The sequence below is a fragment of the Sinocyclocheilus anshuiensis genome, unplaced genomic scaffold, assembly GCF_001515605.1.
Source record: "Sinocyclocheilus anshuiensis isolate Anshui unplaced genomic scaffold, SAMN03320099.WGS_v1.1 scaffold351, whole genome shotgun sequence".
In the NCBI taxonomy this organism is placed as follows: domain Eukaryota; kingdom Metazoa; phylum Chordata; class Actinopteri; order Cypriniformes; family Cyprinidae; genus Sinocyclocheilus; species Sinocyclocheilus anshuiensis.
Genome location: NW_015552551.1, coordinates 425,720 through 439,285, shown reverse-complemented (window position 1 = coordinate 439,285; position 13,566 = coordinate 425,720). Strand labels below are relative to the sequence as shown.

Below are 13,566 nucleotides of genomic sequence, written 5' to 3'. Positions count from 1 at the left end.
TGGTGTAAGGTTAAGGCAAGTATTGATCAACAGGTAAGTATGTTGAACCAAAACTGTTAAAGGTAAGTAGTTTCTTGATAATTAAGTCTTATATGGCCCACTGAATCATACTCGGACTTAATGCTGACAACATTGAAATCACTTGAGAGAGATCTATCCTTCAGTGGACATGTATTTCACTCAATCTTAACACTCTTGAGTAGCTGTGGGGTATTCTGTAGAGACGAGCTAAGCAACACTCCCCATTAAAGACCAGGGCATTTAAGGAGGTCGTCCTTATATATATATATATATATATATATATATGTATATGTAACAGTGGAGCCCTAGTCAAAAACGTGTCCAGTGTCTTGATATGGATTTCCATGTGGGTGTGCAATCCATCAGTATAAACAAAATTATTATGACTGAAACCCTGAAAACACACTGGGAAATGTGTCCGTTTAAACACAGTCACTCTTATGAAGTCAATAAACATGCATCCATGCTGATAGGTGTCAGTTTGACATGAAAGATCACTGGGATAAACCAAAAACATCAAGAAACTTACTGCATGCACCTTGTGCAAGCCATGTTAAATGGATTGTTAATTCAAGTCAATAGTTAGAGAAAGACTGAGACAAAGGCTTGAGGTTTGTTCATGCTTGTAGATGTTTATAGAAACCAGTCACACATCCCACACAGCTGCATTAGGTAGACTGGGAACAGTGCACTAGTCTTGATCCGTCTCTCCCTTTTCTCTATGGGAAACATTTTTCTTTGAAAGAGTGAATGACCAGCAGCGCTCTTTATTGTACTGACCCCTGAATCCTTCTCCTCTCCAAAAAAGAAACTTCTGTGACACAGATTCCCAGAGGCAAAGCATAATATTTAGATAACCAGGCGAGTTTATGAAGAGGTTAGCTAAATTTTCCACTCTAATCCAAAATTTCACTGGCCTATAAAACCAAAAGAGATGTTACTTCTGTCAATACGTATTAGTGGCAGACTTTCAATGATGACAGATAGTTGGATGGGCACATGGATGGATGTAAGGGGGGGTTAAATGTTTTTTCATAAAGCTTTGGAAGATAGAGAAAACAGGAACCCTACTGAGGAGTGACGTCATGTTCTCAGGGGAGCTGGGAAGAAGAGACACTGGTTTCCTCTCACACATGCATGGTGTTCCTGTGGCTCAGTGGTAGAGCATTGCGTTAGCAGCGCAAAGGCCATGGGTTCAATTCCCAGGGAACACGTGTACTGGTAAAAAATGTATAGCCTGAATACACTGTAAGTCGCTTTGGATAAAAGCGTCTGCTAAATGCATAAATTTAATTTAATTTAATTTGTTTAAACATCTGTAGAAATGAGTACTGATCCCATTATTAAAGAGAGCCACGGACAGTGGCAGCAACCAGAGGCAGAGCATGATGTACAGTACTTTAAGTAGGGCAGCATCAATTCTCTGTTCTCATGTGCTGGAGGTGGTTTCCACCTAGTGGCAAAATAATTCCCTTGCCTTACTGAATTTTTGTCCTGCGTATCTGGATTGTAGTGGGGGGGGATAATTTTTCTTTTTTTAATACATTGTAATTGAGTAATTAATTAATAGATTAATTAATGCTAGAAATATGTACACCACTGTTGAAAGTGATGAATACAAATGAATACTTTTATTCTGCAAAGACATTAAATTGGTAAAAAGTGACAAAAATGTAATGTTACAAGACATTTCTTTTCATCTAATGCCTACTGAAAATTCAGCCTTGCCATCTCAGGAATGAATTACATTTTACAATATATTCAAATAGAAAAATGTTATTTTGAATATTTTGATATTCTGATCAAATAAATGCATGAGAGAAAGCAAAGTGAGCATAAGAGACTTCTTTCAAACACTGACCAACCCCAAAACTTTTGAACGCTAGTGTATATTTTTCATTAAATGTCAAGTTTACTTAAATTGAAAATGTATCAATTATACACCTATAACATTACATTAACATTTTTATTGGAAAACAATTGCGTGCAATGCAATGATGCCTTATTGTTGAGCCCTGCGATGTGTTGTCTGAACAACTGACCTCTAGAACCTGCATGAGCACCACGCCTCAAACATAATTTTCAACTACTCTAATCTTTAACATTTGATTGTCGATATTTATTAAAGGCTAAACACTTTTTTTATATATATAAGACTGGTGCAGTGTTTCAGTGAGCCTGTCAATTACTATGTTTGAAACTAAACTACCTGGGTTTGACCGCTGACTACAAACAGTGCTGTCTGAAGGCAACCCTAGAAAACAGCTGAGAATGACATCTTACCCAACACACACACACACAGTGACAACAGTGTTTCACTTTTGTTTGATCTAACATTCCGCCTTCTCTATCTCCCTTTTTTTTGCTTCTTTCCCTTAGATTATCAGAAGGCTAATGCAGAAAAAATTCACACTGGAGTTTTCCAGAGACAGGAAGTCCATGTCTGTGTACTGCACTCCCAGTGGCTCGAACTCTCAGAGCAAGATGTTTATCAAGGTACTGCTAACTTAAACATACATCTGAAAACATCTAACATCTTTAAATACCTTCAGTAAACTTTGCTGTATGCATCACATTTGTTTCTACTTTCACTCTTCTTGTATGTAGGGCGCACCAGAAGGTGTGATTGACCGTTGTCAGTTTGTGCGTGTTGGTAAAGACCGTGTCCCGTTGACCATGGCGGTAAAGGAGGAGCTGATGAGCACTATTAGAGACTGGGGGGCAGGCAGGGACACACTGCGCTGCTTGGCTTTGGCCACACGAGACTCTCCCCCTCCTGAAGACAAAATGGACTTAGAAAACTCTGCCAAGTTCTCAGAGTACGAGGTGAGAGAATTTGGATGTGTAGAAACTTTATGAACATCTGTCCACATTGTTTACCACAATAGTTTTACCAGTTATATTTTTTTAAACTCAATTCCCTATGTATATTATTTTGTAATATCACTTAAGCAACAGATAAAAAATGTAAAATTTGTTACTATATAATACAGCAAAATATCAAATCAAAGTGCATTATTTTAGAAAAGGATAGCACAAGAACACCTTTTAAACAGAATTTGGGGTTTACTTTTTTAATTAAAACAATATATTTTTATATATTATAGAAATTATTATAATTTGTTGTTTTTTAATGTTTATTATTGTTTGTTCATATTATTATTAAAACAAGTATGAATTAGTTGGTTATTAATTATTAACTATTGTCAGTTAAACCGTTATTAAAGCAATACATGTACAAAATATATATTTTTTATTTTTTATTTATTTACTATTTATCATTTATTATTATTTAGTTAATATTTGTTATTATTATTTAATATTATTCATTAAAACAATTATGAATTAGTTGACTATATTTATTATTAACAGTTATCAATTATTACAGTTGTTAAAGCAATATTTATATATATATATATATATATATATTAATGGTAATGGGTGATATTTGCTTGTAGATACTGTTTCATCTTCTGGTCTTTTTTGCTTAATGTAATTAAATTCATACATTTTTACATGTGGATTGCATGCCCAAGTATTTTCTAAGGCCACTGTACATGTAAATTTATATATCTGGGATAACATGCAAAATCTGATCATCTGTTTAGTCAAATCTCACCTTCATTGGCTGTGTGGGGATGTTGGATCCACCCAGAAAGGAGGTAATTGGCTCAGTGAAGCTGTGCAGTAAGGCCGGTATACGTGTCATCATGATCACTGGGGACAACAAGGGCACCGCCGTGGCCATCTGCAGACGCATTGGCATTTTCGATGAGGATGAAGATGTGGAAGGAAGAGCCTACACGGGCAGAGAGTTCGATGACCTGACTCCAGAGGCCCAGCGAGAAGCTGTGAAAAGGGCACAGTGCTTTGCCCGTGTCGAGCCTGCACACAAGTCAAAGATCGTTGCTTACCTACAGTCCTTTGATGAGATCACAGCGATGGTGAGATATAGTGGTTTAGTGGCTGACCACCAAATTCTATTCAAAATTGACTTGAAGTGAAAGTCATTAGTTGGATAATATATTAGGAGCTGCAACATAATATATGATTTAAGTTGAATTTTAAGGATAGTCTAACCCTTGCTGATGTAAGTTCACTTTTATGGCCAGTAAATGTTCTCATTTCACCCACTGTTAGCAGATGTGAAAAAACCTTTGGGCTGAAAACAAATTTTTTTCTGCACTAAAACCTTTTTGAATTTTATTGTATTATTGTATTGTAACATGAGAAAATCCATAGAATTACTAAGTATTAACCTTACATTTAACATTAATATTATTGTATGATCTAATTGCTATACTTTTGGTTTGAGTAAAAGAAAATTATGTTTCATTACCACCAATGAATAACTTTATATACAGCATGTTATCATTTTTGTCACAGTGGGGCTATTAATATGATTGAAGGTGGCAATTATACACTCAGAGAGCTGAGAGAATCATATGAAGGATGAAGTCTCTGATTCTACTCTCCGGTCTCTTAGCAATAATGTAATACCTACATCTCAGTGGTAGACAGCCTTGTCTTTTATGCTGATTTTCTCTGTCGGAGTTAAGAGAGCATGTCAGTGCTCTTGCTGTTCACATGCTTTCGCCTCCAGCTCTGTTGTATGCATGTGTCTGGTTGTCATTTGGGGAATTGAGGTATTTCCCAGAAGACATCAGTGTGCATGACAGAGGCTGCTTTGCTTCTGTGACATGAAAACAGATTTCCTCATCCTCTACTTGACTCCTGTTTAATCCCCAGCCTATAATAAGCATTTACCCAAGAGCAAATATTATTTACCCTCTGATCATTAGGACTTTTCATAAGCTTAATATGTTTTGAATCCTTACTTGAATCTATGTTTTAAACTAATGGATTTGAATTGACCCTTTGATAAGCTCCACCCCTTTTAGTTGCTGTTGATAACTCAGACAGCCTTTACAGAACACACCATAGAAGTAAATTGGAGGTTTCTATGAACCAATGTGATTTAAAATCAGTAAAATGTGTTCATAAAGTGGAAAACATTTGAATATTATGTTTTCTTGAATGAATTGTGAAATTTCAAACATTTTTATCTGTTGTTTTTCTTTAAGTAAACTCTTAAAATGCACAGTAGCGTGATTAATGCATAAATGAAATAGCTTCCGTTTATCTTGGAGCAAATGTACAAATGTTTAATACAAAAATACATGTCTTCCTTGTACGTTTTAATTGACCTTGACAGAAATTATCCAGCACATAGGACTTTCATAGATGTGCATCAGAAAAGAGCAAATACTTGTGTGATAAAATGGCATGTCAATCCAGCAGGTCAATTATGGTTCAGAGGTGGGCTAAGAAGGGCCAAATGTTAAGTGTTGTGTGGAAAGCCCACTAGTGTCTATTAGCCCTTATCTTTCACTCTGTTCCTTCCCATCTCACTTTCAGACCGGAGATGGTGTGAACGACGCCCCTGCCTTAAAAAAGGCTGAAATTGGCATCGCCATGGGCTCAGGCACAGCTGTAGCCAAGTCAGCCTCCGAGATGGTGCTCTCTGATGATAACTTCTCCACCATCGTGGCCGCAGTTGAAGAGGGACGAGCCATCTACAACAACATGAAGCAGTTTATCCGTTACCTCATCTCCTCCAATGTGGGAGAGGTGGTGTGGTGAGTGAGAGCCTGATTAGTGTAGGGCTTCAGTTTCCTATCCACATTTACACTCATGTGGGTTCCTTCTTTTCCCCCCAACATAGTATTTTCCTGACAGCCATCCTTGGCCTGCCTGAGGCTTTGATCCCCGTCCAGTTGTTGTGGGTGAACCTGGTGACGGATGGTCTGCCGGCTACTGCCCTGGGCTTCAACCCCCCTGATCTGGACATCATGGACAAGCCCCCCAGAAACCCTAAGGAGCCTCTCATCTCTGGCTGGCTCTTCTTCAGATACCTGGCCATTGGAGGTTAGCCCAATATCTTGGTTATTCCATAGAATCTAAAATTATTTTAAAAAATTTTGCCACATTAAATACACTTACAGATCTTCCCTAAAAACTGCAAGTCAATTCTATGAAGCATTAAACCTCACTGGAGTTATTGTACTCTTGTTTTTCTAGGATATGTGGGTCTAGGCACTGTCAGTGCTGCCACCTGGTGGTATTTGTTTGATGAGGATGGGCCACAGGTGTCTTTCTATCAGCTGGTGAGTCAACAGTGAGACCATATACATTATGTTTAAGTTTACTGACAGTGTTTATTATTATTACTAGGATAATTTCTCTTCTGAAGTACAATTTTAAAAAATTATGCTTGAGTTAATTTAAGAAGTATTTCTATAAAATTATATACCATACTTTTCTTTAATAAATAGAAATTTCAAAAGAACAGCATTTAATTCATGTCATTTTTTGTAACATAATAAATGTAATTTAATGTCACTTTTGATCAATGTAATGCACCTTTGCTGAATAAAATTATTAATTTCTTTCAAAAAAAAATTGACCGCAGACTTTAGAGAGAAGAAGTTTAAACTGTTCTCTGAGTTTTGTGTATACCTGAATATTTTAAAATAAAGACACAACTGTTTAGTGTCAGGGAGTTCAGATCTCACAGGATGATCTACACAGCTGCTCTTTCTGATATGACATCGGTCTCTCAAAGGTCACAAAGACTTCCATCAGTGGGTCAAATGATTTCCTGTCTTATTGCTCTTGCATCTGATATGGTGAATATATTAGATGCACTAAAGCACAGCTTTTCTGTTTTATTAAGAATGAAGCCACTTAGAAAACAAACACTTGAAGATCTTCAAGATGGCTTGTGATGCTCTTGATACTGTCCCACACTCTCTAAACTGTCTTTTTTCTTGTCTGTAGCGGCACTTTATGCAGTGTACAGAAGAAAATCCCATGTTTCAGGGCATTGACTGTGAGGTCTTTGAGTCACGTTACCCCACCACCATGGCTCTTTCTGTGCTTGTTACCATAGAGATGTTCAACGCTCTTAACAGGTAAGACCTGCTGCCATGGTGATAGCACTGCATCAACTGTGTTCTTTCAATATGTCTAAGTAGTTACTGTAAAACAGATTTCAGATGTCTCAGTGGAGCTGTGCTGGGTCAGTGACAGCTCTAGAGTTCATTTTCTTCAAAAATACTTAAAAAAAAAAAATAGTAGACCTAAATGTTGATTTAAAAAAAAAAGTTTTTGCTACTTCTATTCTTCTCATTGTCATTTTTAATGTGAGTGTAACTTAAATGACTACTTGGTAAATGGTATAAAGAAGTAATTTAAGATGCAAGGCCTGTGATTCTTCTCTCATTCAGCCTGTCAGAGAATCAGTCTCTGCTGAGGATGCCACCCTGGGTGAATGTATGGCTGCTAGGGGCAATAATCCTTTCCTTATCTCTACACTTCCTCATCCTGTATGTGGAGCCTCTACCGGTGAGTGAAATATACAGGAACACCTCTCGTTTCTGTGTCACTATTCAACTTATTTTTAATGTAAGAGTGGGTACAGCGAATTGTAACTTCAATGTGTGAGGCTTCCAGTGTCATCAGCTTCCAGTTCATTTAGCTCTACAAAAACTCTCTGTTATGCTGCTTGTTACTGCAAATCGGTATTTGTTATCATATTATTTTAATTTATTACCGTAATCTTAAACGCACTAATTTGTAGCAAGGATAGTTTTACCGTTTGCTGCACTTTATTTTTCTAGTTATTTATCTGAATTGGAAGTCTTGCACATTCACAGAAAATTGATTACTTCCACATTGCAAAATAAAGTATTTAAAGAGATGGTTCACCCAAAAATGAAAATCATTTATTTATTTTAAACAATCATTAACCATTTGCTGCATTTACCTACCCCCATGTCGTTCCAAATGCGACTTTATTTTTTTATGTGGATCACATGCAGTATATGCAGGGAAGTGAGAACCATCTTTTGAGTTGTCAAAAACAGCACTGTTTTTACACCCGAGCAGCTCATGATCCAGCGTTTTTAGCAACTCTAAATGTCTCAATTTAAAATTAATGCTGCTCCATACAAACTCCATCTCTTCAAGTGCTTTGAGCTTGGATAACTTATAACGTGCATTTAAAAATGCAACATACACCAACCATTTCCCCAAATTTGTAATGAGAGTCATTTATAAATCTATTGTCAACAAAAGAGACGCTTTAAGGTCTACCTGTGGTTTTATGGTTTTGCAAAACTAAAAGTTCATTGGTTTAACACTTGAAAGCAAACAAATTAAGACAGCCATAAATATGAATATTGCAATTCTGTAAAATAAAATTGTTATTAAAATTATTATTTTTGTGTCGCAGAATCAATGATTATATTGTTGACTGAATCGATGATTATATCATGATGGTTTTGCACGCATGCATAGTAATTACAGAAAATATGGAGCGAGCTCTTTTCCAGACCTCCGCACTTTGTTTCTCATTTTGTCTTTCTTATCATTTTGTGTTCCCCAGCTGATCTTCCAGGTAACTCCACTGCATTATTCCCAATGGATCATAGTCCTCAAGATCTCAATTCCTGTCATCCTATTGGATGAAGCACTCAAGTATATGTCCCGCCACCACTTAGAAGGTACAACCTGTTTACGGGAACGTGTTTCCCTCTTTATGTCTGGCTAACGCATCGTCTCTGTCCCTGATGTGACTGTTCTTAATATTCCAGTCAATGCTTCTGTCTCTTTTATATTGACGTTTTCTGTTTGTTTCTTCTGATCTGTTTCTCCTCCGGCAGTTTAACTTTCTCCTCTCATCTTTTAAAAGGTATTTTCTTTAACTATAGCCTGTCCAATTCGAAATTACCTTCATTGTTCTGGTCTTCATTTCCTGGAGGCACTATAACTTCTCTCCCGCTCTCTCTTTTTTGGGATCTGCAGGTGAAGAGGAGGAAAGGTACAGGAAGAGTCGGCAGCTGAAATTCTAGGACAACTTCCTCCAGACACACATGAACACACACACGCCCACCCCTGCCTTTTTCCTCCGAGCTTTTAAGACTGCGCCCCATGCATACACACGCTCACACACACGTTCGTCATCACTCATCCCGTGTCTTCGCTGCATGTCCAGCCACCACTAAAACAAGCAGGGCTTGTAGTTTGTGTTACTGTCTGTGTGTGTTTGTGTGGGAGCGAGAGATTAGGTGTGTGCGTGTGTGTTGGCATGTGCATGGACCTAATTCAATCATGTCAAGCACTTGTGACCATTTGTTTTCTTTTATCTTGCTTTTTAGCATTCATGTCCTTGCTGTACATAGTAGGGCAGTTTCTGGTGCCGCTTGAGGGAGAAGAGGGTTTGACGTTAAACATTTGGGTATTACGGGTTAAATTCTCTCACTTTACAAAATGAGGAGAGATTCTAATTGAAAAAGAGAGGATGGAGATGGCACCATGGGCGTCTTTTAATGTGTGAATATTCGCGTTTGGACAGAATGGCCAGTTTCTTAAGTGGTCAACTCCAGTGTCTCTCTCGTTCCTCTCTTCTTCACAGATGGGATGGCCACCTTCAGTGCTGAGAGTTCATTCTCTTAGCCATAAGTTTAATTTAGATGGCTGTTTACACAAGGCTAACCTGGCAGCAGATATATTTATATTGCACTTGAATAATTTTTTTTTTCTTTTTAAGATTAAGTCTAAAATAGGTGCCACTTAAACCTGAGAATGTTGAAACATACTCCGTTCTGGATTCAAGTATATGTGAAATAATAGGCCCAGGAAATAATTTCACCTACAAAACATTTCAAAACTATCCAAAATATTTACATATGATCGCAAACACAAAGGGAGTAAGTGAACTGATCTATCCCAGACTTCTCTTCTCCACCTCTTCTATTCTCTAGAGTGAACTCCAGTTGAACACTAGTAACTATGTGCTGCAAGTAAATCCATCCAAACGTGGTGCAACCTGCCACATGCTGTAAGTATTAATATCTACGGCGGGTTTTGAATATGATGAGAGGGAAGGAGAAGGAAAGAAAGGGATTTGTTGATTGAGGTGAAGGGCAGTCCAAGTCTGCAGCATTGCTTGTTGGGACAGCTTTGATGTGTAACATTATCTGACTCACTTCTCCACACAAACACATGCACCCTCATTACGGAGTAAAGGAGTCTCACTTGAATGTACTTTTACTCGCTTCTTCTCTGTACCGTCTTATCCTTTGAAATGTAACCACCGTAGTCCTAAACTGCACCTTTTCATCCTTCTTTAACACTGTATGCTGCCAAATGGCTTCTTCATTTGCTCTTGTTTTTCTTCCTCCATAGTCTACATTTCGGTTGAGTTGATATCGTCGTCATCATGAACACACAAACATCCTTAATGCAATGGGGCTAACATGCTTGTCGTGCATCATGTCCGCAGAGGGAGGACTCTCTACCGCTAGTGCTTTTCTTGAAATTTTGCTGAACTCTGCGACTTTTAAAAAAAAAATAAAGTAATAATAATGTATTCGACTGAAAACACCCAGGTGGTTTAGTTTGTCAGTTTTGCTGTTAAGGGTATCATATGCCTTCATCGATCTGTTGGGAAATGCAGGTGTGCTGTTATCAGACAAATTGGCAAACCAAGTACGCCTGTGCCTGGTGTCATTATGCTTGCCGTGGTAAAAACGCAGTGTGAAGAGTCTGTGTCCGCTTGTTAGCTGTGACAGTGGTGTGAGCATCCTTTTGTCACAGCCTAGAGTCATCTGTTTTGCCAGCAACAAATGTGAGTGGTGTAAATGCTATTTTAAAGGCAAGCTCTGTTTCCCATGTGCTCTCACACCTTCTCACACCTACATTACCATGTAACTTTAGGGTCAGCGTATTGACACAAGGCAGTAAGGCCGCTCATATTCATCACACTAGCATCTGCACCAATAGAAAGTGTGGGCTTTGTACAGCCTTGCTAATAACTACTGATCTCTTGAACTCTTCTTGTACAGAAAAAAAAACGAAATACCTGATTGCATGGAACCTTGTTACTGTAATTAATAACCTATACAGTATATTTAATTTTTTAATAATTACTTAAATGAAACATCACCACCCAGAAGAGAAGAGTGCAAAACTTTTTTTTTTCTTTCTGAGTTCAAGTAACTAAGGATGGAGAATATTTTGTAGAATAGTGGAGGTTGTTTATTCATTGTTACAGTTTGTTTTTAAAGGTTGCAGGGGGGTTTGTGTCTTTAAAATTTAGTTTAGGAGTTAAGAATTGTGCTAATGATCATTTTTGCGATTATAATTGGGTTTGAATGTAGGATGATTTTTAGTTTTTGTTTGTCTGTTTTGATTGTTCTGGAAAAGAAACATCTTGTGGTTTACAGAGTGACGTCCAGTAGTCCATACTGGTTTATGAAGTCGTTCTCTTGAAGGGCTTGGTGTGGGTACTGTGCCTCCAGATATATGAAATGTCTGTGTGTTATGCAGAAAGTTGGACGTCCGCTTTGTAAATCTATTTCAATTCATATTTAAAAACTAGTCGAATAATTTTTTTTGTTCTCACATTGTTGAGCTTCTGTTGTTGGTGATTCTCCCACATACCGTTTTCATCAAACAATGCTGAATGTTTTCATTCTGAAACGTAACGTTACTTGATTGTTCGCCATGAACACTCTCGAAAGGTTGACAATCAGGAAAGCAAACAAAAGATTGTAGTGACGTTGCCCTCCATTCGTTTTCGAGCACAGTGTGGTCCTGAGATGATCTGTTCGTACTGGACAGCTGTCTTTCTGCCTGCGGACAAACCGGCTGGAGCTTTGCACCCACTACTGAGAAAGAATTCTCTGTAAACGCCTTGGTAATATTAATTGTGGATACATAATTTTATATATATGAAAAAGACATGTCAAATAAAGATTATTTATCTTCTAATTTATTTCGATGCTGTTGTTGCTGCTTTATTTTTGCCTTTCTGGATCTCTTATTCAGTCTGGATTTGTGAGTGCAATATACACTATTACCGCCAGGTGACACTAATATATCATATATATTGGGCTCAGTGACTGGTCTGTTCAACACTTGACATTTGCACCTGTCTTTATTTAATCTGCAAAGACGCAGTGGGATTCTCAATGATATTATAAAACAATTTAAATAATTATTCTATGTTGTGGTTGTGTTGTTTCTAAAAGCTCGTCTGTGGTGTTTGTCAGAGCACTGAAACGCCACACATTCTATTTTTTCTTCGAGAACTTCAAGAGCCTTTCCTCATAGATTAATTCCTCTCGTCCTTCGTCACTTCATCGAGTAATTCTGCCCCGCCAGCATGTTGCCCCTTAAACGAATGCTGGACGCAGATACTGTTAGTGGGGGGTTGACTCTGACTGGAGAGAAAGCGGGCAAGTCAGGCGGTACAGTCAGTTGAGGTCTCCACACAATAATGTCTTACTGAGAAACAGCAAAGCCATGGAGATGTAGTGGCCCTAGTGGGTGTGGACTCGGTCTGTCTAAGCCTTTTTTTACAGTCAAGCTCACCAGAATAAAAGTGAAATTGGCCCTGTCCCAAATCGCACCCTAAACCTGGGTCGTTCTTGAACAAAGATAATTGATTAGTTCATCTCTCGAGTCTTCGGGTTTTTCCGAGTCGTTCATCACGTGACAGACCCATAAGTTTAATATGAAGGTAGAATGACGTCAAAAAGTTTGGCATACGCAGGGTAATATTTGTGGAAGTGTACATAAGACTGTAAGCATAAATTAAATTTCTGAACTAAATGAAGATTAATGTCTTGGGTATGATGTGTTTATTGGACCAATCAGATAAGAGTAAATGGAGAGTTAGCGAGAAGCTCATTTGATTGGCTACAAGAAGAAGGAGGACCCGCCTCTTCCTTGATCAGTCACATGAAAGTAATCAGTGTTAAATACCATAAACAAATAAATACCACAAGACAAATTCATATTTAAGTAGCTTTATTGTCATAGTTAAAAGGTTTTACAAAGTATAGCACTCTGATACTATAGTGTTCAGCATTATCACATAGCATCATTTTGATTATAAAGTTTAACATCAGCTCAGTGTTTTAATTATATTTTGCTAAAATGAACGAAATGACTCGTAAAAAGATTCATTCATTTTGCTGAACGAGACTCAAAGGTCCGAGTCGGTAAAATGATCTGAACTTCCCATCAATACTCGCGGTCTTCCTCTGAGTCGAGTAGGGTATAACTGCAGCCTGGAGATCTCCAAATGGGAAAATAGGGCGTGGCTTCCTCCCATTGACAGACAGGCACATGACACGCATGTGCACTTTTTCCCCCAATCCACTTCAGTGCAAACTCCGCCCCACAGCTGATTCTAAAGATTTTATTGGTTGTGTCAATTAAAGTGTTGATTTCCTACACTATATGCTACAAAAAATGCTAACCCCTAAACCTACCCCACACCTGACCCTAACCTTAACCAGTGAAATTGACTGCACGGCGGAACTGGCGCTGAATAGCGTGGTAAAGAAAGATGCAATTCAGGAGATAAACAGTTAATAAGATTATGCGATATGAGTCCTTTTTAGTTACACCCAGCATCACTACCCCCTCCTACCCTGCGAATTTCGAGCACCGAGACGGGGCTCTGCTCTC

General features: G+C 38.1%; 1 protein-coding gene across 3 annotated transcripts in view; it reads left to right on the top strand.

The window, feature by feature from the left end:
* LOC107664409 (sarcoplasmic/endoplasmic reticulum calcium ATPase 1-like) overlaps window positions 1–11,863 on the top strand; it is an 88,532-nt gene extending 76,669 nt beyond the window's left edge. For 2 of the 3 annotated variants that reach the window (XM_016454967.1, XM_016454968.1), the window contains exons 12-21: window positions 2,401–2,517; window positions 2,629–2,847; window positions 3,630–3,965; window positions 5,440–5,660; window positions 5,747–5,949; window positions 6,103–6,188; window positions 6,862–6,995; window positions 7,311–7,428; window positions 8,471–8,588; window positions 8,890–11,863. In XM_016454967.1, the coding sequence (XP_016310453.1) occupies window positions 2,401–2,517; window positions 2,629–2,847; window positions 3,630–3,965; window positions 5,440–5,660; window positions 5,747–5,949; window positions 6,103–6,188; window positions 6,862–6,995; window positions 7,311–7,428; window positions 8,471–8,588; window positions 8,890–8,936 (1,599 nt within the window). In that variant the 3' untranslated portion in view covers window positions 8,937–11,863. Of the gene's footprint in view, window positions 1–2,400; window positions 2,518–2,628; window positions 2,848–3,629; window positions 3,966–5,439; window positions 5,661–5,746; window positions 5,950–6,102; window positions 6,189–6,861; window positions 6,996–7,310; window positions 7,429–8,470; window positions 8,589–8,747; window positions 8,777–8,889 lie in introns of all 3 variants that reach the window. The other variant, XM_016454969.1, reaches the window with a different exon arrangement.
* Window positions 11,864–13,566: the final 1,703 nt, after the last annotated feature.